The sequence below is a fragment of the Hemicordylus capensis genome, chromosome 2, assembly GCF_027244095.1.
Source record: "Hemicordylus capensis ecotype Gifberg chromosome 2, rHemCap1.1.pri, whole genome shotgun sequence".
Taxonomy (NCBI): Eukaryota; Metazoa; Chordata; class Lepidosauria; order Squamata; family Cordylidae; genus Hemicordylus; species Hemicordylus capensis.
Genome location: NC_069658.1, coordinates 121,582,680 through 121,607,919, shown reverse-complemented (window position 1 = coordinate 121,607,919; position 25,240 = coordinate 121,582,680). Strand labels below are relative to the sequence as shown.

The 25,240-nt window shown below is 42.7% G+C and overlaps 1 protein-coding gene across 8 annotated transcripts in view; it reads right to left on the bottom strand.

The window, feature by feature from the left end:
• Window positions 1-325: 325 nt before the first annotated feature.
• DENND4C (DENN domain containing 4C) overlaps window positions 326-25,240 on the bottom strand; it is a 164,773-nt gene continuing 139,858 nt past the window's right edge. For 7 of the 8 annotated variants that reach the window (XM_053298430.1, XM_053298427.1, XM_053298433.1 and 4 more), the window contains 12 exons: window positions 24,025-24,171; window positions 21,823-22,986; window positions 19,119-19,292; window positions 17,909-18,018; window positions 17,140-17,315; window positions 16,548-16,727; window positions 15,191-15,386; window positions 14,461-14,706; window positions 13,355-13,472; window positions 11,886-12,039; window positions 4,883-4,947; window positions 326-3,852 (listed from right to left, as the gene is read on the bottom strand). In XM_053298430.1, coding sequence (XP_053154405.1) covers window positions 3,716-3,852; window positions 4,883-4,947; window positions 11,886-12,039; window positions 13,355-13,472; window positions 14,461-14,706; window positions 15,191-15,386; window positions 16,548-16,727; window positions 17,140-17,315; window positions 17,909-18,018; window positions 19,119-19,292; window positions 21,823-22,986; window positions 24,025-24,171 — 2,867 coding nt within the window. In that variant the 3' untranslated portion in view covers window positions 326-3,715. The remainder of the gene's footprint in view (window positions 3,853-4,882; window positions 4,948-11,885; window positions 12,040-13,354; window positions 13,473-14,460; window positions 14,707-15,190; window positions 15,387-16,547; window positions 16,728-17,139; window positions 17,316-17,908; window positions 18,019-19,118; window positions 19,293-21,822; window positions 22,987-24,024; window positions 24,172-25,240) is intronic. The other variant, XM_053298432.1, reaches the window with a different exon arrangement.

The following is a 25,240-nucleotide window of genomic DNA, read 5'->3' as shown; positions in this document are numbered from 1 at the left end:
CCTTCAAGTGTTGGTTGCCCAGCTTTTCCATTTAAGTGGGGCAAGCAGAACTATACACACTATTCCAAAAGGTAGCTGTAGATGAATACTACTGCACACTAAACTCTTCTGGTTACACAAGTGTGTGTGTGCGTATGTTAGCGGGATCACCCCTTCCCTTGGCAGCTTTCTAAAAATTGCCAGGTAAGCCTCACCAGCTTGGGGAGATCTTTGAATAAGCCAGTAGCACTGCTACCTACCAATTAATCTTGGGTATACATTAGGTTGACTGATCATGAATTTCATAGCCTACCTTAAACAAAAAAAATAGCCAAGAGGACATTGCTGATATTTGTAGAAGTTTATTTTTGAGAAAACATTGTCCAGTGGTTTCTAAATCATCTAGGGTATCTATACAAAGTCAAAAAAGAGTGCCCTTTTAAACTTATGTACAAAAAACATTAGATAGATGCTGGTTAGATTAAAGCACAGTGAATTGATGTTAGCTGAACAGCTGAAATAATCCTAGAGCTAGTACAATATTTATTGCATTAGTAATAGAAAACTTTCCATCTGAAGGTATTTCATTCAGTCCTTCATATTACAAATTTACAATTTAAGCTCCCCAAAGGAACTCCATGTTGCTTGTAATGGTAAAAAACCACCCCCCAATTAATCCCTTTGATATTTGCACCATTGAAATGCAGGATTTGATAGATTTTTCCAATCTAGCTTTTTAAAAAATATACAGTGCAACAAACTTAATCCCAACCCTCCCCAAAGCTTAACTGTTAAGTGGTAACTTAGAGTGTGCCTTAAGCAACATATCTTACAAGGAAGACATAGAAAAGTCATAAGCCTCAGGATGTGGCTTCAAGAGTACTGGCTCTAAATCACCAGTTTATGAAAAGCACATTTTCTTGCACTTTAGTTTTTTGCACTGAATAAATAAAATGGATTAGTGGCCTAAACTTATAAATGGAGGCTTGCCTTAGTTTCTCTTAAAGTGTGTTCCCAAAACAGGTTGTAAGCATTCAATACAAGTTTTAAAAATACCCTGTAATGTATTATGTTACTATACCTGGAAAATCTAATCAAGCTGGATAACACTACTTGGTTTGAACTATACTAATCATTCATCCATAAGTGCATGATCAATCAGAATTTTAGCTACAGAAATGAATAAATCTAGACACTACTTTAAAAAATTGGATTGAAAAATGTGTATATACTCAACATGGTGTTTATTCTGTGACTATTTGTGTTAATTGAAAATGGTCAAGACTACGTTTAACAGACGATCACTCTGCCATTATAATTCATCTGATTTACTTGGCAGTGCAATACATACCCCTTTTAAGGTTAAATTACAGTAATGACAATATGTCTCAGCAGCTTATGTACACTTTCAACCAATTCTTTTACCCTTAAAATCCAACCATATTTTCAAAAAGTTCTCTGCACTAACAATGCAGAGATTTAGGAGCATGAGCTGCTTCAGTGAGCTACACTACAAAAAGGTGATATTTTTACATAGTACCTGCTTGGCAGATTAAGGCTGCCATCCTATGCATGTTTACTTGGAAGTAAGTCCTACAAAATTCACCAAGACTTACTTCCAAGGACATACCGTATACACAGGATCACACAAAAATGAAATAACTTTGCAAAGCCTTGGCTTCCTGACGAGTTCTCCCTCTAATTCTGTGTTACTCAAAGGACAAACATGTTATTTGCCTTACTCTTTTTTTTGTCAATTGTTTTGATAGATTTAAGGTTGTTTAAAATGTTCACTTTCAATGAAGATGTTTATATTAAAAGAAACTCAACAAGACATTTCACACACACACACACACACAAAACCCTGACTTAAGTCAGATTAGTCCCCTTGATTTCAGTCTAAGATAAACTGTTATTGTGAACTCAAGACCATAAATGGTCTCCAGAAACACCACCAGGAAAAATTCCAGGCACAGTGTTTACTTTTTGTTGTTTATACTTAGCATATTAATCAGTGCCATAATCAATATGAAGTATGAACACACAGAAGTGTACTTAGTGAAGGATTTTTATTAACATGGTTAGTTGAAAAGTTCTCTGAGGAGATAAAATGAAGATACAATACACCAAATAATTCCATAGGCTAGTTTAAGACACCAGACTCCCACACTTTAAAAAAAAAAAATGGAGTGGGAGAGGGGGTAGACAATTAAAAGGATGGAACAAGTACATGTTTTCATACTGTGCTTTTTAAAAGCATGGAATTGACATTAAAAATAAATTCTCAGTAAATATATATTGAAATGTGGTTGCGTGAACAGTTATTTGAACCTAAAGTGCCTAAACATGTTTTGAAAAGTGCAACACTCACTACTTTATTGAAAAGACTATGCTGTTTCCCAAATGTTTGTGACCCTGTCATGCTTTGCACAAGATTTCTCTACTAGCACTACCGAAGTGTGAAAGATGACTATGGGCAGAATACATTGTAGATTAAGAACAAGTTTGTACTGTTAGTCATTAGCCACAAATTGCTCCTAATGGACTTGCTTCATAAAGTAACTGATAAACATGTTTGAGCATCACTTCATTATCTGAAGTGAAGAGAAGCAGGACTGTACACAATTCCCATCCAATGTAAGTACTGTCATCTGATGCTGGTGATCAAAATCCAACTTCCATTTTGGAACTGCAGTGTTTAGTACTGTTAAGGAAGATGAGCTGTAAATGAAAGTACATTTCCCCCTTAAGATCAACTTGCAGTTTAAAATTTTTAAGATAATTAAAAGTTGGCTTTTTCACTCTTGGTAAACATCTCTTTGTGTGAGTATAAATACATTTATGATAGACATATTTAACTTGGACAGTGCAAAACACAGAACAATTGTCCCACAGGTTAAAAAGATGAGGTGGTTTAAGGCATTAGTGCACCTGAAGCTTTGCCCCAAAGATATATTTTACACAAATGCTAAAAATGCATATAGTCATTTATTTCACACCCTTTTATGCACCCTAGATTCATTTATATTCTCTGCTTTCCTTTTAAGAAAGGCAACCGCCTTACAGCCACTCAGGGTAGAAACCCATCATTGCTTGGGAGAACAGAACCTTGTATGTACAGTTTAAACATTCATTAAAGTAATATACTATGAACAGAAATAATAAGTTTTACAACAGCCTACACCAAGGCTATATTTTTGCTATTAACTGAGACAGTGATTGTTTTCAAGAAGAAGGGCATTAACTAAAGCTACCATTTGGTCATTTGACCCAAGGCAAAAGAATTGCAATATACAATTCCAATGTACAATGTATGTACATATACATGCAACTAACAGATTACTTCAGAAACAGGGATTGTGCCATAAGAAAAAGATTGATTTCATATACTCGGCCTAGAGAGGAGACCATGTTTCAAGTCTTTAAAAGAAAGGCACCAAATAAATGCTGGTCCTTGCTGTCATTCTTCTCTTCTAAACAAAAGGCAAAGAATGGTAGATATGATTGAACGTGACCAGTCAATTACAAAGGCAAAACCTCTCTTTACTCTAATTCATGAGCTGATATGTACTTCATAAACTGCTGCAGAAGAACGCCACACTGACCACCGACCCGGACTGGACACAGTAGTTTTAACTGGGGTGTGTGTGACCCTGAATCCAAATTGACATGTTTCCAAGTTTTGCCCCTCCTCTCCTTTTTGTCTTATGAACTTTGTACTGCATCTTCTTGGGGTTTATATGACAGGCGCTCCAAAGCATTTCCTACACCATTCAACGTTGCTGCTGGGTGGAGCATCAATCTTCTGCATTTTTTCAAGCACTTCTGGTGGTAAGCTTTTGTATGCAGCTCTGTACTCGTTGTCAAAGGCCTCTACAAATAACGAAAGCAAAGCTCGAGTCAGGGAGTAAAAAACTTCAGAAAGCTGTGTTCACTTTCCCCTAGACCTTTGAACTCCCTACAGTACAGGTGCTGGTATTCAGTACAAGTCAGTCACAATGGAGCTGGAAGTGGACAAGGATTTCCTTCAGTAGTTGCAAAGAGAATGCATCTGAGGTGTCCAGGAGAATCAACAGAGCTGCACTCTTCCTCCCCACTCTTCCAGGCACTGGTCAGCCACTAGGCTGATCAAAGTAGTTTCAGTGTCAAATCCAGGCCAGAAGCCGGACTGAAATGAATCAAGAATATCAGAGTGTCTGAAGCTACCTAGTCACCACTTACCCAAGCACCTTGCCCAGGAAAGGGGCATTAGGAAAAGTACAGTCCTTGGGGTCCAAAGAGGGTTTCTTTGGGTGTGTTTGCATGAGGTGGCCAGGGCAAGCCCCAGGCATTTAATACCCTCTCGACTCCCCTCCTTCCAACACTATTAGTCATGAGAGATAAGCAAATAGATGGTAGACCATACAGCTTAAGCTCTTGGTTCACATCTTCAGAGTGTAACAACTGAAACTCATCCAGACAAATGGATGAACACAGTGCCATTCAAGACAGACAGGAAATGAGTCACTGTCTGCAAAGTCACTTGTAAAGAGGTTGCAGCAGATCATGAAGGGTTCCCTGGAGTTACCTAATCATGCAATGATAGCAGAAAAGGATTCCTTCCTTGCCTTCATAAATCCCAAAGAGTAGGCTCTAAGACAGGGAGGCACAACTTTGGCCTTCCTGCAGACGTTGGATTACAATTATAATCCCTGGCTATTGGCCACTGTGGCTTAGGATGATGGGAGTTGTAGTTCAGCAACAGCTGAAGGGCTAAAGTTGTGCAGCCCTGCTCTAAGATGAATGTTAACTTGCATGTTGGTCATTTTCTTCCAAATAAGCAGAAACAAATGATACAGTACAAGAATGCTGAACATTTCTCTCATCTGAGCAACCATTACAATGAACACAACACATTTCTTACCAATGTCGATATTCTCTCTGCCAAGGGACACCAGGGACAGGAAGAGAATTTCTCTGTAAAAACTCCTGTAAAAGATGCATTCAGAAGTTAAGGCAAATTGAACCATGCATACAAGCAACCATGATACCAGTAAGCTATACTACCTTCTCTGGAACTACAGGTTGCTTACCTGTAACTTTGGTTCTTCTAGTGGTCATCTGTACTTTTACACAAATGGGCTATGTGCCTGTGCAGAGACCTCATCAGAACCTAACAAACTCAATTCTCCTGCTTTGGGTGGGAACCCCACCAACAGCCGCTATATGCGGCTGCGCCACTCCACATCCCCTCAGTCACGGAGTCCGCCTTCAGTAGACCCAGCAGGAAGGATGGGAGGGCATGTAAAAGGACAGATGACCACTAGAAGAACCAAAGTTACATGCAAGCAACCTGTAGTTCTTTGACGTGGTCTCTGTCTTTTACACCAATGGGCACATAACAAGCTAGCACCCCAGGTGGAGGGAACAAACAGAAACAAGGATGCACTCTGCCAGAAGTATTTATTTCTGAAACAAGTACATCAACTGAAAATGGACTGCAGGACACTCCTGCCAAATACAGCATCATTCCATGCCCTGGCATCAACAGCATAATTACGGATAAACATGTGGGGTGAAGCCCAGGTAGCCACCTGACAGATAGCATCCAACCGGACTGCACGATCAAAGGTGACAGAGGCCGCTACAGACCTAACTCAGTGAGCCTTAATGGTTGCAGGCAACTGCTTATGAGCCAATTGATAGCAAAGCTCAATTTTAGAGACTATCCATCTAGACATGGATTGGGCAGACACTTGGGAGGCCTTTACGTGGCTCATTATAAAGAACGAACAGGGAAGGAGTCTTCCTCCACTCAGCTGACCTCTGAACATAGAAAGAAAACGCCCTTCTAACGTCCAAACGATGCAACCTTCGCTCAGCATCTGAGGAAGGGTTCTGGAAAAACACAGGTAAAGTAAGTGGGGATGAACGGTGCAACCTAGAGACCACTTTAGGAAGAAACTGGACATCTGGCCTGAGTACAACTTTGTCCTTGTGGAACTGAAGGTATGGTTGATCAACCCTCAGGGCCCACAACTCACTCACCCTCCTAGCAGAGGTAACAGCCACCAGAAAGGTGGCCTTTCAGGTCGGGAGAAGGGGTTCAATTGAAGCCAAAGGCTCAAAGGGGGACCGTAACAAACCGGCCAAAACCACAGATAGATCCCAGGCTGGTGACATGACAGGACTGTCCAGAAAAAACATGAGACAAACCTTTCAGGAAACCTTCAACCACCGGGTCTTTGAACCACGAAGCCCGGGTCATCGGGGAATGTGGCACAATGGCAGCCAAATGTTTCTTAAGGAACAGCAGATATGCACATATATTTTGTACAGAAGGATTAAATGCATCAAACTCATGCGAAGAAGCAAATGAACAGAAACGAGTCCACTTGTGATCATAGGACTTCCACGTGGATTGCTTTCTAGCTGCAACCAAAACTTCCTTGAGTCTCAGCTGGAAGTCGGCAGGACCTTCCAGGCCATCAGATGAAGGGGCTGAACATCCGGGTGGAGACCCATCCCTCCTCCCACGAAAGGTCTGGAAGGGCAGGAAGGTGCACCCAATCCACCGCCAGCCGCCTCAAGGCCGGAAAACAGGGCCTCCTGGGCCACAATAGGGCTATCAGGATGGCCCTGGCCCGATCCACCCTCAGTTTGTGCAGGCACCGGGGGAAACATGTACTGTAGAGGGCCCATCCAAGATAGGACGAAGGCATCGCCTAGAGAGCACTCGTCTTCCCCTCCCCTGGAGCAATAGAGGGCACAATGAGCATTGTCCCGGGAAGCAAAAAGGTCCAGAGTTGGGACTCCCCATTGTACAAATATGTCCTTGAGAACACATTGGTCCAAGGCCCACTTGTGGGAGACTACAGTCATCCTACTCAAGTTATCCGCCTGGACATTTAGAGAACCTTGTATACAGACTGCCTGAGGTGACACCGCATGGGCACACACCACTGCCAAAGGTCCAGAGACAGGAACAGAAGGCTCCTTGAAGACGTGCCGCCCTGTTGATTGACATAGGCCTTTGCCATCGTATTATCCATCTGGATCATTACCAAGCAACCCCCAATCATGGGTAAGAACCCTTTGAGAGAATTGAAAATGGCCAATAGCTCCAATTAGTTGATGTGGCAGGTCCTCTCCCTGGGGGACCAATGTCCACTCAGGTGAAACCCTTCCAGGTGTGCTCTCCAACCGAGTTACGACGTGTAGGTCGTAATTACCCACCGGGATTGGGGAGCCTGGAAGGGGGCACCGATGTCCAGATGTTGAAACTCAGCCCACCATGCTGCAGTCGCCCTCACCCAGTGAGGGGATGTGCGTTCCAAACAGCCCAGATCCCGAAGGGGATTGAATACATCCAGGAACTACCTTTGGTTAATGCGCATCCGAAGGCGCGCTTGAGGCAGAACGTAAGTGGTGGCCGCCATATGCCCCAATAGGCGCTGTACTGAGCGCATAGTCTGTGGGTCTCCAGCTAAGAAAGCAACGGCCAGTCTCCTGAGAGTATGTATGCAGGCGTCCGGAAGGAAGACCTTTTCCAAGGTCATATCGAATACCAGCCCTATGAACTGTATCCTGCGGGTCAGTTCCAACTGAGATTTCATGAGATTAATTTGGAAACCCAGACCCTGCAGAGTATCCACGACCATCTCAAGGGCATCCAGGACCGCCTGTCTGGTGCTCGCCAGGATGGGCCAATCGTCTAAATATGGCAGCACCTGCAACCTTCATTCCTTCAGGAAAGCCACTACCGACGCCAGTCATTTTGTAAAAACCCTTGGTGCTATTGTGAGACTGAACAGCAAGGCTTTGAATTGATAGGGAATCCCCCCGATCTGGAAGCGCAGGAAGCCCCGATGCCGAGGACATATCGAGAAGTGATAATACGCGTCCTTCAAGTCCAGGGAAACCATCCACATGTCCTTTTCTAGGATGGTCATAAAGGTTGACCATCAACCTTCATGTACCGACAGCAGCTGGAAACGTTTGTACACCAGGTGCCTGTTCAGGGCCCTGAGGTCCAGGATAGGATGCTGACTGCCATCCGGTTTCGGCACAATAAAGTACCGGGAATAAAAACTGGGACTCTCTGGATTGGCAACTCAATTGCATTCTTTGACAGGAGAGCAGCAACCTCCTGGTCTAACCATTCCTGGTGCATGGAGTAGTTATGACCCCTGACACAGGCAGAGTTTCTGAAATGCAGGCTTCCTAGACTGGGGGCCCGGCTTGTATCTCGACTGGAATTTGTTGCCTTGGAAGTAATGCTAAGATGGAGATTGCTATTGAGAAGGGGTCTTCTGTGGTTGATCAGGGGCCACCTGTAAGTTTTCTGTGGTTTGATGGTCGCAGGCAAATATGACATGGATTGTACCATGCTCCTCAGCTTCTGAACCTTTTGGAGCATGTCATTCGTCTGCTCCGCAAAGAGGCTAGAGCCTTCAAAGGGCAGGTCCTTGACCCTAGCACGGGCCTCGTAGTTCAGTCCAGACGAATGCAGCCAAGCATGCTGTCTGAGAGCCACTGATGTGGCTATCACCTTGGCCATGCACTCCACCGAGTGCCTAGTCAAGTAGAGCTCCTGCTTGGCTACCTGAATAGCCTTGCATAGGGACGCCTTAGCCAGATCCCGCTTGTCCTGCGGCAGGAGGTCCAAAAATGGGCCCACTTTCTCCCACAGAAAGTGGTTATACTGGGCGTTATAGGCTTGATAGTTGGCCACACACAAGTGTAGAGCTGAGGCCGAGTAATGCCTACTCCGAAAGGAGTCCAATTTTCTGCCCTCCTTGTCACTCAGTGCCGACTGGCTGTGATCCCTGGTTCTTTGCAGAGACGCCTCTAAGATGATCAAATTAGGGGTGGGATGATGCTCTAGGAAGGCCGTATCATCCTGTAGTTGCACCCTATAAAAATTCTCCAAGCGCCTATTAGGCTGAGAAAGAGTTGTTGGCTTTTTCCAATGATCCCGCATGACCCCCAACAATGCCGAGTTGAGGAGTAAAGTGGACAGTACATTGGCCTCCACATTGGTAAGACTGAACAAGTCCAGTTCCCCTTTCTGTTGCATACCGAGGCTCACGCTGAGGGCCGAAGCCATGCGAGCCACATACGCCGAGTACTGTTTAAGGTCATCCGATGGGGAAACATGCTTTGAGTCCGACTGCACATTGAGCGGGGACGACCCTCGGGAAACACCTTCAGATTCCTGAGAGCTAGCATCGCTTTCATAGTCCAACTTGGGAGGAGCCAAAGAGTCCTGGGCTAAGGGCGTTGAACCTGTAGGGGAGCCTGGTTTGCTTCCTGGATCGTCTGGTACCGAAGCAGGGAGTCCTGCTTGCAGGTCCTGGACAGGCAAAGCAGCCTGTTGTAGCATAGGCACTGAAGATGGCAGTTTGTGTTGCTCCATTCGATCCCGAGGGGAACGTTGTGGTGAGCGGGTACGCAGCCTCCCTTCTGAGTACGAGGGCGGCTCTCGCCAACCCTGCATAGCACCAGGTTTCCCATACATGGGACGTTCTAGGTAATGAGGGCCATATCAGGGCCTAACGTAGTCAGAATAGTCTGATCGATAGTCCATTTGATATCAACCACATGATCCAGAGTCCCAGTGCCAAGCACCATAAGAAGGTCCATCCTCACTCAAGGGAGAACGGTGCTCCGACACATGGTATCGATCCAAATATGCGGGATCCCAGGCCCAATCATGTCTATAATCAGAGGAGCGCTCTTCTGAATCCCAATGGGCACTTCAGTCCCCAAGAGGGATGAGCTCCTGGCATTTCCGAGGGGGCGAACGATGCCTAGGCAACCACAATGCGTCTTCTGTGGGCTTGGCCAGGGAATAGGCTTCTTCTTCCAAGGAAGCGTAACTAAGCTTATCCGACGCTACCAAGAGTTCTCTACCTGAGTGAGCCCGATCAGGTGCCAAATCCAATTAATTCACAGCCAAGGACCAAACCGAAACCAACAACTTCAGTGCAGGATGATCCGAGTCCACTTTAGGCTTCTTAGTCACTGGGGCCTCCAACGCAGGAACTGACGCGGCCATCTTCTTCTTTGGTATGCAAGGAAGGTGTTGACCTGCCGGCAAATCACGAGGCAACTCCGACTTCTTCTTCCTTCTCTTCGGTTTCAACTTGAAGAGAACCAGGGAAGATTTCGGTACCACGGGTGTTGAACGCTTAGGGAGGTCTTCTGAGTGCACTGGCTAACCCGAAGCCGAAGGATTAGCACTAGGAGGCGCCAAAAGAGGTACTGGGGCTGGGTTTCAGCCTCCACAGGAGCAGATACCGAACGCTCCGACTGCACCGATGAAGCCATTTTTACAGATCACTTCAACGATAAGGCTTCCGAAGAACAGAGAGCCAGATCCCACCGGGCCGCGTGCAGGCGAGAAGCCCTATTCTTGCGAGCCTGCTCCAGAATCTTCTGACAATGAAAACAAGTCTCAACAATGTGGGATTCTCCCAGGCACAAAAGACACTCGGTATGAGTATCGGGGGAAGGGATCTTAGATTTGCAACCAACAGAGTTTCTGAAGTTCATCGTGCTCGGCATAAACGCCGTAGGCCTGCCACCACACTATGTCCTGGCCAGGATCGGCACTCCGAAGAAGGGAAAGCCCGCAAAAAATAAAACGCTAAGAAAAAAAATGCTACTACGCGAAAGAAATAAAGAAATAAAGAAAAGAGAGAATCGAAAATCAGGGAGAAAAAACAAGGGGATAGATAGATCCTACTTGTTGTTGGGCTGCAGACTCCACGATGCTTACTGAAGCGCAGACAATGAAAGACTGAGGGGATGAGGAGTGGCGCAGTCGCATATAGCGGCTGGGGGCGGGGTTCCCGCCCAAAGCAGGAGAATTGAGCTTGTTAGGTTCTGACAAGGTCTCTGCGCAGGCGCATAGCCCATTTGTGTAAAAGACAAAGAAGAACTGATCTGAATGAGACTTTTCACTGTTGTGAAAGGGTTTAAATATGCAAATAGACACAAGCTATTTTAGGATTTAAAAGTTCATCAGTGTAATAATAATTACACTGATAATTACACAATAATTGTGGTTGGGGATGATGGGAGTTGTAGTTCAAAAACAGCTGGAGGGCCAAGGTTCCCGACCTCTGGTGTAAACTATACATTTATCACATGCCTGTGCTATCATACCAAAATCCTCCACTGAGCTCTGACTAATGTGAACTATGAGGAGAGTGCTTTTGAAAGGCTCCAAGTGCCAGTGAGTTTTGCTTCCGTTTCAGCTATTTTTATTCTCCTCAGCCACAGAACACGTTCTATAGCTGTCAGTTTGCAAGGAGTGTTAAAAACTACAAAACAATTAACGGTGCTAGGCTTTCCCAGTAACACCAGACATTTGCTGCCTCTCAAATTAAATGGGAACATGCATTGTTCTCATTTAATTTGAGCTTTGGCTACTCCACTTCTAAAGCAGATGGCTGACCTTCTGGCTAATGAAGCACCAGCTGTTTTAATGAAGTGCTGGTGATTCACGCATGCTACTGCCTTTCAGATGAAGGCAGCATGTGCACTTGCACGGGGTGGGGCTGGAGATTTGCCCCCAGAAGTGCTCCCTTCATGAAGCCCTCAGGGACCCATTTCCAAGTCGCAGGGAGCGCTTCTTGGGGGAGGTTGATTGGCAACAATTGCCCCTCTTCCTGTGTGCCCAGCAGAGTGCTACTAGCCTGCAGTGCAGAAGTGCCAGTGCTCTTCGTAAAGTGTTGGCGCTTCGTTAGTTAGGATGTTGGCCACTGTATGCTCATACTTCAGCTCTGTTATATACAGCAAAGGGCCATCTCTACAGGGAGCCAAGTGTACCTATGTACACAGAAAGTATCCAAAGGACTTGCAAAACAGCAGCTACTCTTTAGTCTCATCTTTAGGTGGAGAATGTGGTACACCTTTACCTTTGTCGTTTTCCATCCGGTTTAACTTTCTGCACAAGGTGACTGATGGGTTTAACAACATCATTGTGTTGAATATTCAGTTTGATGCTTTCAGCTAAAGTGCTTATTGCTTGTTGCTCTTCTGAAGCTATTGGGGGCTTCTTCTCTGTAGAATCTGGAAGAGGAAGAAACAAACAATATGAGGAGATGAAGGTGGATGGAAAGTAGCTGTTAATTATTTAACAGACACCAAGAATAGTAAGAAAAGGAAAAGAACAACCACCGAGAAAATGAGGTGGCGGCGGCCAAGGGGGAGGAAGAAAAGGAAAATCGGAGGAAAACAAGAAAAGGACCAGGATTTTAAAGAAAAAAGAGCAGAAGGAAAAATAAAAGCAGAAACAGAGGATGAGACTAGCACTATCTTGGGGTATTGGCTAGGAACATATTTTGAATGACATTCCTAGTTATTTATGTAGCATTTTAAACATGCAAGGTAATTTAATATCTGTTTTTGTCCCAAAGGCAGCTCTGTGAGGTTGATCACTAATGTAGACCTGCAACAAGTGGGAAATGGTGGCTACACCTACAAGGCCTCCCAAGGCCAATTCTTTTCTTTTTCTGGTACTCAAGTGTGTATATTGCCAAATCCTCCCCCTCCCCCCCACCCCATATGGCAATGTTGGCAGATATAGCAAAGGGTAAGGATAACATCAGCATGCCAAGTTACTAAAAAGCAAATGTCTGGGACTAAAGAGATCTATCAGCCTGGTTGATAAAGTCTGCAAACTGTTCTGCTCTGTTGACTATTGATAAAACATTCTCCATCACTTTATCAAAAACATAGTAAGATTGTGTTTGAGAAGGGTTTCTGTTGAACAGCTAGAAAGAAGACACCATTGTCCACTCCTTTTAGCAACTTTATTGAGTGGGGGAAACTAGTCTCTAAATAGCTGGGTCCAGCATGGCAACATCTAATGCAGACTGCTCATTTTCTCTCCCTGTCATTTGCACCTCCTTAGAACCCCAAGACGCTCCACTTTCATTTTTAAGAACAAATTTTCTTGCTCTGATGTTGCGAATGTACGTTTGGAAGTTTCAGCCATTACATAGCTGAGACTGTTCTCGGTGCCTGAAAGCAGCCACCCTCCCTCAGGTAGACTGTGGGTGCTCTCCCATGTCATGAACTCTGCACAGGAATGCCTAGAGTCTTCAAACCTGAAACTAAAGTGGTTGCCCCATCAGTGAACACACGACAGACTACAGCTGACAGTAGGTGATCATTCTGGAAAAGCTGAATTCATATCTGCAGCCTTCAAACATTAGTGAAGATATGCCCTGTTCCAAAGAGAATCATTTTCCAAACAGCAAAACCATTTTCAGTCCCTGGACTCAATTTTAAAACTATTTTACTTATTTATTATTTATTTATTGAATTTATATACCGCACTTGCCAATTTGGCCGAGGGCAGTAAAATATAGATTTTACTCACTGAGATTTCTCCAAGAGATATACAGGGGCTCTCCAGGTTCTTGGTGAAGATTGATGTTGTCCCACAGTAGCTGGATGTACACTAGCTTGCTGTCTTGAGTCAAATTTGACAGTGGAAGCTAGAATGGAGGAAACACACTTTGTCAGTTTATTTATTTATTTAAAATTTATTGTATACCACCTCCTCCAAAGACTCTAGGTGGTGAACAACAACAATTTAAAAAAATCTTAAAGGTTGCCACAGACTGAGGTTTTTTTGCAATTGTTCTGCAGTGCAAAGTATACAATGTCGATTTCTCTTTGTGCTGGCTAAATTTTCCGGCAAACTGGCAACATTTGCTTAAAACAGCTGGTCTGTTCTGATTTAAGCCAAGCCAAATTCAGAAGCTGGGAAGGATTTGTGTCATATTCATAGCACACTGGGAAAGACATTTCCTTAGGAATATTTGCTTGGTGGGCAGTCCACCCATAGTAACAAACCACATCCCAAATCACTGGTTCTTGTTTGTCTGTCTGCCGTGGGCTCTATCGGGCTCCAGCAGCTGCCAGAGAGCAATACATGCGGATGGTGGGCCTGTTTGGGTTTATTTATAAATAACCAAGCCTTTGCCATATTCTAGCAATATTTATTCTCCATCCCTCTCTGCTTAAGGTATAGGGTCAGCATCCAGCTAACAAATCTTAAGCCCCACTGATTTCTATGGAAGAATTTAGCACATGCTTAACATTATTCCCATTGGAATAATGGAATTTAAGTTCCTATATCTGATGGGATTGTGCTCTATGTATTTTTTTCCTCTCAACATGTTCTTATGTTTGTGAGGGGAAAGCTTCTTTAGGAATATGAATTCTACTTCCAGCATTCATTGAAATTTACTTCACCAATAGACTCTGAACATCTGCTCTCTGTCTAACTTGAAGTTCAAGCACTGTTCTTGTGAAATGCTGCTGTATTTGTATCATTAGTATTTGGGCCTGTCTCTGAACTGAACACAATATTAGTTCAAATGAAACAAGTGTGTTAAGCTTCCTGCAGCTTTACATGAACAAGTCAGCCAATACATCCAGCATGTTAGAATATCTCTACAGAATTTAGAGACAACCTACCTTCACACCCTCGTTACAGTGCTCTGATGTTAGAATGAGCCCTGGCAAGTTACTTGGAAGGTCCAGGCGAGTGAAATACCACATTAGGTTCCAGAAAATAATAGGATGCTGATTGATAAATGTTGAAGTGTGGATCACTTGTTCTCCCTCATTCTCCAACAAGGATTCTAGTTCTTTCCGAAGTACCAAAGGGCTCAAATAGGGCACTGATACAGGTAAAGGATTTGGCCTTTTAGCTAAGGGATCCTGAAGAACATCAGCAATGGTTAGTCTGCAAACTCTGAATTCTGATAATTTCACCCAACTAATTAAAGCATCATGGAGTCCCTGATTCACTTTAATCAGGGGAAGAAGCACACACACAGTACATGGCTGGATTTCCATAGCATTTTTTTTAAGAACAGGCAAAAAAGCACTACTTGCTAAAAAAAAATTCTGCATAGCAGTAATTCTGCAGAAGGTTTGCAACTGCATGATAGTTAGAGCCAAAACAATGCACAGCTATATTTACACCTCTCCATGAATGCATACCCAATACTATTTCCATACACTTATTACAAGATGGTGGGGGGGTGCCTCTCCTCTTGACTAAGGAAATTCTCTCTAATAAGCAACAATGATACTAGTGAGCAATAATGTTTAAGATGTTCTATAAGTAGCAAAGGATGTCTTAAGGCACCTGCATTGCTACGCAGCAAGTTATTTTAATAACTAACTATCAAAAACTTACCACAGCCTCTTGCAAACTGTTAGGAAGACTAACTGTTGAAATTCCATGAGATGGTCTCTGCAGGAGATCAATATTTTGCAAGGGGCCACCAACACTGTGGCTCCGAGTCAGAGAAGCTCCTCTTTTTGATGAGTTACTTGCAACCGATGGCCTTGCTGGTTTGAGATTCCCATTCTCTTCTTCTGCTAGACCACTACTTAACATAATGAAAGAACATTATACATCATTTCTATTTAGCGGCGTATTGAGCTTATAGGTGGCCAGGGGACAAAGTGCAGGCGGGGCCCAGCTGTTTTCCCATTATGTACTGGTCACATGCCCCAAGCCACGCCCCTGCGTCTGATGTCAGATGCAATGGGGCAAGGCAATCAGCTGCTGCACCCACATTGAGGGATCCCCCCGCCACCTCCTTCTCCCCCTGCCCCCGGCATGGTCAGGCTCTTCGGGTGCCACTTAGGCCACTCTGCAGCCAGTCAAGCAGCCCACTCCTCAGCTGCCACTCACCCGCAGCCACTCTGCAGCAGCCCACCCACCGCTTGCTGCAGCTCCGCATGGCCAAGGCCAGTATTGTTGTCGCCGCCAGGCAGGCAGGAAGAACCACCGTTAGTCCAGCCCACCCCAATCTAATTGCCAAAATGAAACCCTGTTGGGTTGCTCGACTTCGGCCCCGCCTGTTGCATCTGATGTCAGATGCAGGGACACAGGACCAATACCCGGGAGAGGATCCCTCCCTCTTCCAGAGAGCTGGAAAGGAGAGGAGAGGAGAGAGGGACATGCTTTGCGCCCCCAGCTGGCAAGTGCCTTGATCACTGGCTGGGTGTGGGAAGGGGCAAAGTAGCACCCCAAGCCAGTGAGAGCCTTGTGGGACGCCCTGACCCTCCAGGCCTGGGGACAATTGTCTCCTCTTGTTCAACAGATGCCACACCCCTTTCTATAAGTACTTTTAATTCAAGCAGTGCTTTGTTCTTTCTTGTTCAATGTACTCAGTCCACTGCATAGGAACTAAAGTCAAGCCAGTGCCTCAACTATTTAGCACTGGGCTCTGTGTTTAATGAAGACATATAGGTTTCTTGGAACTCAAGTCTTATTTAAGAGTTACATTTTTGTTTATGAAAAAGTTTCCAAACAAATCTACTAACATTCTGGAATACACAGGTATGATATGGAAGGAGTGAGACCAGATTAGCCATGGTGAAATTGTTAAATAACTCAAGGAAGACTGGTTTGTGCACTGTGGAGAGCATGCCGTCATTTCCAACATATTTAGAATAATTCAGTCCTTATTCATGACTGGTATTGGAAAGGTTCAATGTATTCTTCCAGAAACTCAAGATTGTTCTGTCTCTCCTTCCTGTACCTTTGAACAGCTGTGGTGCTGCTTTCTTCAGTGATTGTCTGGTTGGTATTTGAAGGTTCTGCAAAACTGATTAAATCAGTTGCAGGAGTGGAAACAGGCTTCTGCTCCAGGGAATCAGTGGTTAAAGGAATGTTGCTGCTGTGTAAACTGTCACCAGAGTTACTGGGTTTCAAAAGTATGCTAGGAGATAAGAACAAAGAAGATTGGAATGCATAATACTTTATAACATCTAATACCACAAATTTATCAACAACACTGACTGCAACAGTAAGTATACAGTACTGGATTTGAGGATTCAATTGACATTCTACTCTTGTTAAAAATGAGATCCATGCACCAATCTATAATATATGGAAGATCTTAAGGCAAAAAGGGATATTGAATATGTAACCTACAAAGACTAAGCTACTGTGTGAAAGAAAAACATTATCCACTTCCAAAGAAGGACAATTTAAGAAGCATTAAAAAAATATGACTCTCCTTATCTCAACTATTACCAGATTTAATTTGTTACCAGCTCAATAGGTTAAAACAAGCAAATATCTAATTAGCATTTAATGGCAAAGATGTTGCTCACAGTATTTCTACCAACCTTGCAAAACCACGCAGGTCTTTAAACTCCACATTGAGAAGAGGTAAGAAAGTGCTTTTGCAGAATGGACAAGTAGTATTCAAATTAGAATCATCTGCAGTCCATCCTGCCATGATTTCTTCATCATAAACCAATGCTCCACATACTCGACACTGAGAACAACTTGACATTAAGACCTGGCCAAAATAAGAAAATACGTTGTATATCTGGAACTCAGCTCTGCTTTTTTGAGTTGCTAACTCCCTACAGACTTTATCCTTCATGTTTTGTTCCATTTCATACACCATATCAGTTTCTTCTTTTTGTAATGCCTTTTGTTATTGTACAATTTGTATAGAGTTGTCTTGATAATGGTGTTTTCAGCATTGTATGTTATGCAATTGTATATAGCCAATGTCTGAAGATTAATTTTGATTAAAAGCTACCTGTTTAAGCTAACTCTACATAAAAGACTTTGAGTAGGGTTTTTTAAAAGGCTACTTAAAGATAAAAATTCAATGTACAATTAATTTGGCATAAAGTTAAACAAAACCTTATTCTGTTGGTTACTGAAAGTTGCATACCAAGTATAAAATGCTCTCAATGTCATGACCTCCAAATGGGTTCTCACACTTGGGTTCCCCTGATGTTGTTGGATTTCAACTCCCATAATTGGCCACTGTGGCTAGGGATTATTGGGAGCTGAAGTCCAACAACATCTGGGGTCCAAGAATGAGAATCCATGCCCTAAAATAAATTCCTTTTTCAGCAAATGAACAACCATTGTTACCTCCATTGCACAGTTCTGAAAGATACTAGACAAACTGGTGTTGTGGGAAGAGGCATGTTCAGACTTTTCAGAATCCAGACCTTTCATACTTCTTGGAAATGGAACTTCGCCTGTATAAAAGAAAGATAGCTAAACATAAGGCTTAGGTTGAAGCAATGAAGATGTTACATAATTTTAAAAATTTAAAATTTTAAAATACCCATGTGGATATCCTTGTGCACAAAGATTTAATGGTGCAGGGAGCTTTTACTCTTTTAATACATCTGTACTCATAAGAGTTTATTTTTTAAAAGTGGATTAATTGTACAACATTTCTAAAGAGATGCTGCCTATTCATCAAATATATGAACACATACTTATTCTTCCTAACACAAAGTATGGGTTTTGTGCCTTGTTTTTTGCACTCTGGAGACTGGGCAGTCCTAGTGAAGACAAATAAGTTCAGATACCAGTTATCCAAGTTGAAACTCGGATGAGTGGAAACAGTTCATAATTAACAACAAACTTCAGTAGGACTTTAGCATTCAGAACTTTCACACACAACATTCCAATAATCAGAAGTTTGGAAAAGCAAAAATGCTGCTTACATAGGCACCCTATGAGCCTGTTTAGACATTGTTGTTTCACCAGGGCCTGAAATTCATATACAATCATCCCTTGCCAACCATGGTTTCCCAATTGCCAATTTGAGTATCCATGACCAGGATAGTGTGACCGGTCCCGCCAACTGCGACCTGAGTATCTACAGTTTGGCAAGCTTTTTTTCCAATTGAGCGGGGGGGGGGGGGGTTTTCCATGATTTGGGGGTGGGGGGGTGGGGTCATTTTGGGGGGTCCCGTTCACTCTTCTTACTCACTCCTGGTGATTTGGGGGGATTTTTTCCCCAATTTTTAACTGTATCTTGTGGTCCTTTCATGACTGCGATTCCCCAATCTCCTGTTTGCCACTTATTTCAATAGCTTGTCTACCACGAATTCGCCAACCATGAAGTTTTCCCAGAACATAACCCTCGCAGTTGGTAGGGGATGACTGTATTCCTTTCCCCGTCTCCTAGTATCCTCATTACAGAATGTCACAAGTACCTGAACAGGGAGATCCCATAATCATTTGAAAGTGGGATCTTCTCTGATGCTGGAGATTACACAACTCAATTTCAAATTGATTTCAAATGTTGGGCCACCCATTCTAGTCAGGAAGGGAAAATCCATACCTGTTTGGTAGTGCCTGCCTGTGTCTCCACTGCTGCTGCTGCTTCCAAGACTGGTTGTACTCTGTGCAAGTTCATTGGTTACAAGCCCTGCAGTGCCTATTTTTTGTGACTGATTGACACCTAAAATATGGTCTTCAAAGCCAGCAGGAAAGGTAAAATCAGGACGACTGCTTTCTTCCTTCAATTGAAGAAGGAAAGAAAAAGACAAGTTCAGTATCTTTCAGTAACTTGTTACTACTGTGAAAGACATAAGCAGTGCAAAAGAGTTGTATTGTTGAAACAGACTGATTCACATCTTCTTGCCTCAAGTGTTTGCAACCTATGACAGACACTTAACACAAGTTATATAGAAGAGCTGACAGATTTGGGAGAAATATTCATATAGGAACAGCTTTGGCTGAGGAGGAGAGCCTACAATTCATGGATAAAACTTACAGCCAGGATACAAAGAATCATCTCAGGCACATCTAAGGGTTTAGACATATCCAGTTAGCTTCTGGACACAGATTTTTCTTTTTTTTAAAGTCACAAACTGCTTTTGAAACCGAGTTTCAAAAGAAGATTACCATGTAGTATCAGGGGCTATTGGTTGAAAATAATGGAACAAGGCCTACATCAATGTAAACAGAATAAGTATGGTGACCCAGAGACATCCTGCTCATCAATGGAATACCTTATGAAGCTCAAAATGTCCAATTAATAATTTTGTCAACTAAAATTGGTCCTATTACCTCGATGGCTTTACTCTTAAGTGTTATCATAGAGTACGCTTCCCATGTTCTCATTTTCAATTTAACAACTGAGTGAGTCATTCACACAAGAATTACTTGCTGCCACACCATTTTTTCATGTCACTATAAACCATCAAAATTCTGCAGCAGCTTAGAGCTAACAGGGTGGATAAAGCAAGCCCACACAGTGAGCAGGTGCTGATGAACAGCTTGCATATGCATCTCCTACAGTTTCCAGTAGCCTCCATGTGACAACCATTCTGTATGAAACAGGCCTCAAGAGTGACACTCACTGAAATAGTTGAATGATGGAGGTTCTTGCTCCTGAAAGATCAAGCTGCAATAAGTCTCTGAGAAGCCACAGGTCACTTTATTTTAACAATAGCCCTCAAAAGCTTTTCAGTGTTGCAATGTAAAATACAAGTGTTAATGAGAGAGTGAAGTTAATGATAATCTAATTTGCCATTTATTTTGATTTTAGAAAACTGCAGCATTTATAAGGAGAGTAGATAAGGGTTAGAAATAATGTTCAATATATGAAATTATGGCAGTCCAAAGTGAACATGTGCATTTTGTTTGTTTAACGGAAGTTCTAGTTTTAAAAAGAATAATTCTGGAGAAGTAGGGAAAAGACAGTTAAACATGGGAAGGGTATATCAGGCATAAAATGGGTAGAATGCAACATGTCAAAAATGGAAGATGGCAGATGCAGAAGCAATAGAAAAGGATCTTGCACAAACTAAAAATGACAGAGGGGAGATGTGTGAGGAAGAGACCTGTGAAAATACTTCCCTTGGGCACGTTGGACCAGGGCCTACATCAACATAAGTAGTGAAAACCGTGATATGATGCAAACTACACTAAGAACCAAAGCACATGCTTAAGGAATGAAAAGACACTATCAACATAATAATCATGGGTGTCCAGTGTAGCAAAACCTATCTCTCATTTAAGGGCTGTTTCAGATTCTCTCACCATTCATTGGAATAAATTGTTCTTGTGAGCCATCTCTTGCATGAGCTCAGCAATGGCCAAAGGCCAAATCAACAAGCTCATGGCTCATACAAGTAGTTTCTGCTCCCTAGTGCTGAATGGAAAAGAGATGGAAAGCTAAACATCACCTGATCCTTAAGGATTTAAGTAAGGATTCTGTGACTCAGTTCAGATCTCACGTGGTTTGATCTTCCAGACATGGTGTGGTGGTTCACCCAATCCCCTATAAGTGATTACCAGGTTGGTGCGGGAGCAGCTGTAGATCGTGAGGCATGCGCGCTTCTGTTGGATCTGGCTTCTGAACGTACCCAGTCCTGGTTCCCACATTCTCCGTCCAACATCCACCCGAGTTCCAGATCTTGGGAGAATGTTGGGTAGAGAATCTTGGGAGGAGGATTTGAGCAGGTTAAGAAGTCATGCCCGATGCCAGGGCACACTCATTGTGATCTTTGGTTCCTCTACTTAATGCCTACAATGCCTACTTAAGCGCTTGCAGGCAGTTGTGTGAACTCGCCCTCACAAACTAATGTGGTTTGGAGCTTCTGGCCTGCTTATATTTTCCAAGTACTCAGCATTCCTATTTCTACCATGTAGGGACCTCCAGAGGTAGAGTGACGGCCATAACTAAATAAATATACCCAAGCTTTTATACAGAGTGTTTTTGCTGCTTTGTATTTTATGGCCTCAATCTGTATATTTTTAAAAACTTTTAATTAGTATATTATATTATATTATATTATATTATATTATATTATATTATATTATATTATATTATATTATATTATATTATAATATTCCAATTTAGTATCTTTATTGTGTAACTATTTTATTGTTTTAAATGTTTTGTAAACCGCCTTGAGACTGTTTTAATGAAAGGTGGTATAGAAATCTCACAATAAATAAATAAGCATGCATGCATGCATGCATACATACATACATACATACATACATACATACATACGTATTTCAAAAATAAATACTTGCCTCATCATCTGAATAGCTATATGCTGAGGCCACAGTTCCCCACATCTTGCTGGCTACAATAGCAGCTCGTTTCATGCCAGACTTCAGAACATCCATTTTAGGTCCAGATAATATGCTGTCTAGCTTCAGAGCTGATAAAGTTGTTCCTACTGCACTCAATGCCTGTGGTGAAGACCGACCCAGCCCTGTTAAAGATGTAGACCGCTCTTTTGGGGTATGTGAAAGAGTCAGTTGTTTTGGTCTTCCAGTAAAGGTTTTAGACCTGGAAACAGATGGACTTTTACGACTGGTATTCTGAACCTGGGATGGTGGTGCGGAATCTGAAGGCAGGCTTGACCTCCTCTCCAGAGAAGGGTCTAGTAAGTTAGGGAAGGCTGCCTCTTCACTGCTCTCTTTCTTGTGTAGTTCCATACTGGAAGATTTGCTGCCCAGGGGACTTTTAAGATTCATGTAGCTTTCAATTTCGTCGGCCAGATTGCGTGCTACAACAGGTGACATAATCTTTTCTTCCTGTTCAGAAGGTTTTGGTTCTACAGTCTCAGTTGCCAGCAAAGATAAAGGGTCCAAGCCCACTTGAACATCTTCCCTTTCAACAGGCTTAGCCACACCATAAAAACTATTTCTCTTATTTGCTGTCTCTTTGGTTTCAGTTTCCTCAGTTTTGGACTGGACAGTATTGAGAGTTTGGGGGTTAGTATTCTCTACTTTGGCTGTACTGTTGTCGTACCCATTTTCAAGTTGTTCATGTCCTTCCTCAGGCTCCTCCAGAACAGGTGATGACCTAGATTCCGCTTCCCAAATATTTTCATTCAAACGAGTCCTAGCAGTATCTGGGCCAAAGAAGAACTGGCAGCCAACCACATTATCAAAGTTATGAGATTCGATCATACAGGGGGGTGATGTTTTGGTCCCAGACAGAGCTGCTGTGAGGATCTTAGCATCTGCTCCCATCATTATTGCTACCTCGCTTGAGTTCAGGTCCAAGCTGCTTTTCTTCCTCAACATGCCTGCTCTGCTTTCAGTGCTAAAGCTACAGCTTCTTTCTGAAAAAAGCTTCTGCCTTTTCTTCCCTTTTTCACTTGTTCGCTTGGGAGAAGTATGATCAAACACAGAATCTTCAACAGATTCCTGAGTTACAAACAATGGACTGGATGGAGATCCTTTAACAAAAAATGCAGAAGAGGTACATATTACTGTTTTTCCATAGTTAATCACAGAAAATCCATTCACTTACAGCAGAAGAATGATACAAAATTGATTAAAAATGTAAAAGGTATTTCAAAAAGCCAACAGTTCAAAGACCTGCTGGTAACTTATAACAAAGTTATAAGTAGTTAGTAGTTATTTAGACAGATCTATATTGCAGGTTTTGGATTTGTACAGCATTGATATATAGTTTGCATCACATTTGGATTTATTTATTTATTCTATTTCTGTGCCATCTCATCTAACAACTCCAGGTGGTTGACAATACATTTGGGTGGGATTTTTAAATTTATAGAATATGCACTTTGCTGTTAAAATGGGGGAATCTACTGCTACCTGGAAGCAATGACTTTCAATCTTCATATATGTATAGATGTATATGAATTGACAACTGCAAAGTGTTTATATATAATTAAGCTACTGGACTACTTCACAAATAATGGTAGCAGCAACTTGTGTTACCCTGCCAGGATTGTTGATGGTTTCAGAAGTTTACCATAGCTTTGTAAAGCCTAAAATTAGAAGCAGAGGAATACACGTAACTTCCTCAACTAGCCCATTCAGGGTGAAGTAACTTGACTTAGTATCATTTGGACACATCCTTCTGAAAGAAACCCACCAATCTTGCCTGTTGCAATGCTTAATGTATTTTCTTAAAAGCAATATTTTTTTCAAGTTCACAAAATGAAAGCTGCTAGGGATCATACTTCACCACTCCCATACCTTAACCCAAGATGTCGGGTGGGAGTGTGAAGTTACTTTGTGATGAGAGAAAAAGGCATTCTGTATATGCTCAGAAACACTCTTATTTATTATTCCCTCACACATTGAGCTTTGGTACACTGAAGACACGTTCTTATCCAAGCTCAGCTCTGCATAAATCGGTGGCCAGTCTGCATCACACCTAATGTTATTAACCAGTCAGTTTAATATCAGTTTGCATTTCTATCTGTATTAAAATCACACAAGGCTATGTATATTTATTAACTCACCACTGCTGCTCTTCCTGTTAGTGCCATCAAACACACCGGAGGGAACCTTCACAATACTGCTGCCAAGGTGCACAGGTGTTTCTACTGGGCTGTGGGGCTCTGTATTAGGATGTTGTTTTTCACCACACACATTGGTACTACAAAACTCTTCAGAGAATAAAAAATGGAACAATGTAAGTTGCTCTACAAATGAAGCAGGAGTTCTAGCCATAGGTTTAACTGAAAAAAGCAGTACCACTTCTATGGTTAGAAAATGCATTTCAGGCCAAACATGTTCCTTTATCAGCATATTACATATACACATGTTCCATGGCACTCCATGCCCTCCATTACCACTCTTAACAAGTTGTTCTAGAAGAATGAATCTGCCTACTTTCACTTTCTCTACAACTGGACCAAATATGGTTCAAATAAGAGGTCCACGTTAGATCTTTTGTGCCTCAAATGTTCACATGTCCGCCATCTTGGATTAGGGTGGATGACATCATTACAAACTATGCCACTGAGGTCCCTGTGTGTCACTCACTACAACTGTACCTAATTTGGTTCAAACCGGTTACAGTCCACAAGTTAGCCCACTTGCACCTCCACGCACCCACCATCTTGAATTCGGGGTGGATGTCATCATCACAAACTACATCGTTGAGGTGTCCCTATGCGTGTCTACAACTGTATCCGATTTGGTTCATATTGGTCCAGCTGTTGCGAAGTTGATGGAGAGGGGGACACACAGACACAGAGAATGCTGGGTGATTTCATAAGCCTACTGGAAAACAGGCTAAAAAGGAGGGAGAGAGTTGAAGGGGCAAGTCTTGTCGCTAGCATATGCAAAACTAGTGGCGGACATTCAAACTAATGTTGTGTCTGCTCAACAGGGAAGGAGTGGGGTTTTTTGCTGATGATTTCTTCCCTTTGCAGCTCACTGTGCTTCCCAAAAATATGTTCCTGAGAGTTGCAGGAGCCCCAGGGATATATTTTTGAGAGGCACAATAGATTACAGAGGGAAGGTGATATTGGCAAAAACAGCCTGCATGTCAGCCCGGGTTTTGTATTAAACAGGGTAAAGTTCTAGTCTTCTGAAACAAATAATTTTACACAGCACAGTAATTAATGTCACAGTCAGCGGTAGAGTTATATGGTTTATATATCACATTTATATTTTCTTCTCTATTTCTAAAGGAAGCACTACTGCACTCAAATGGCATGAGACTTCGAG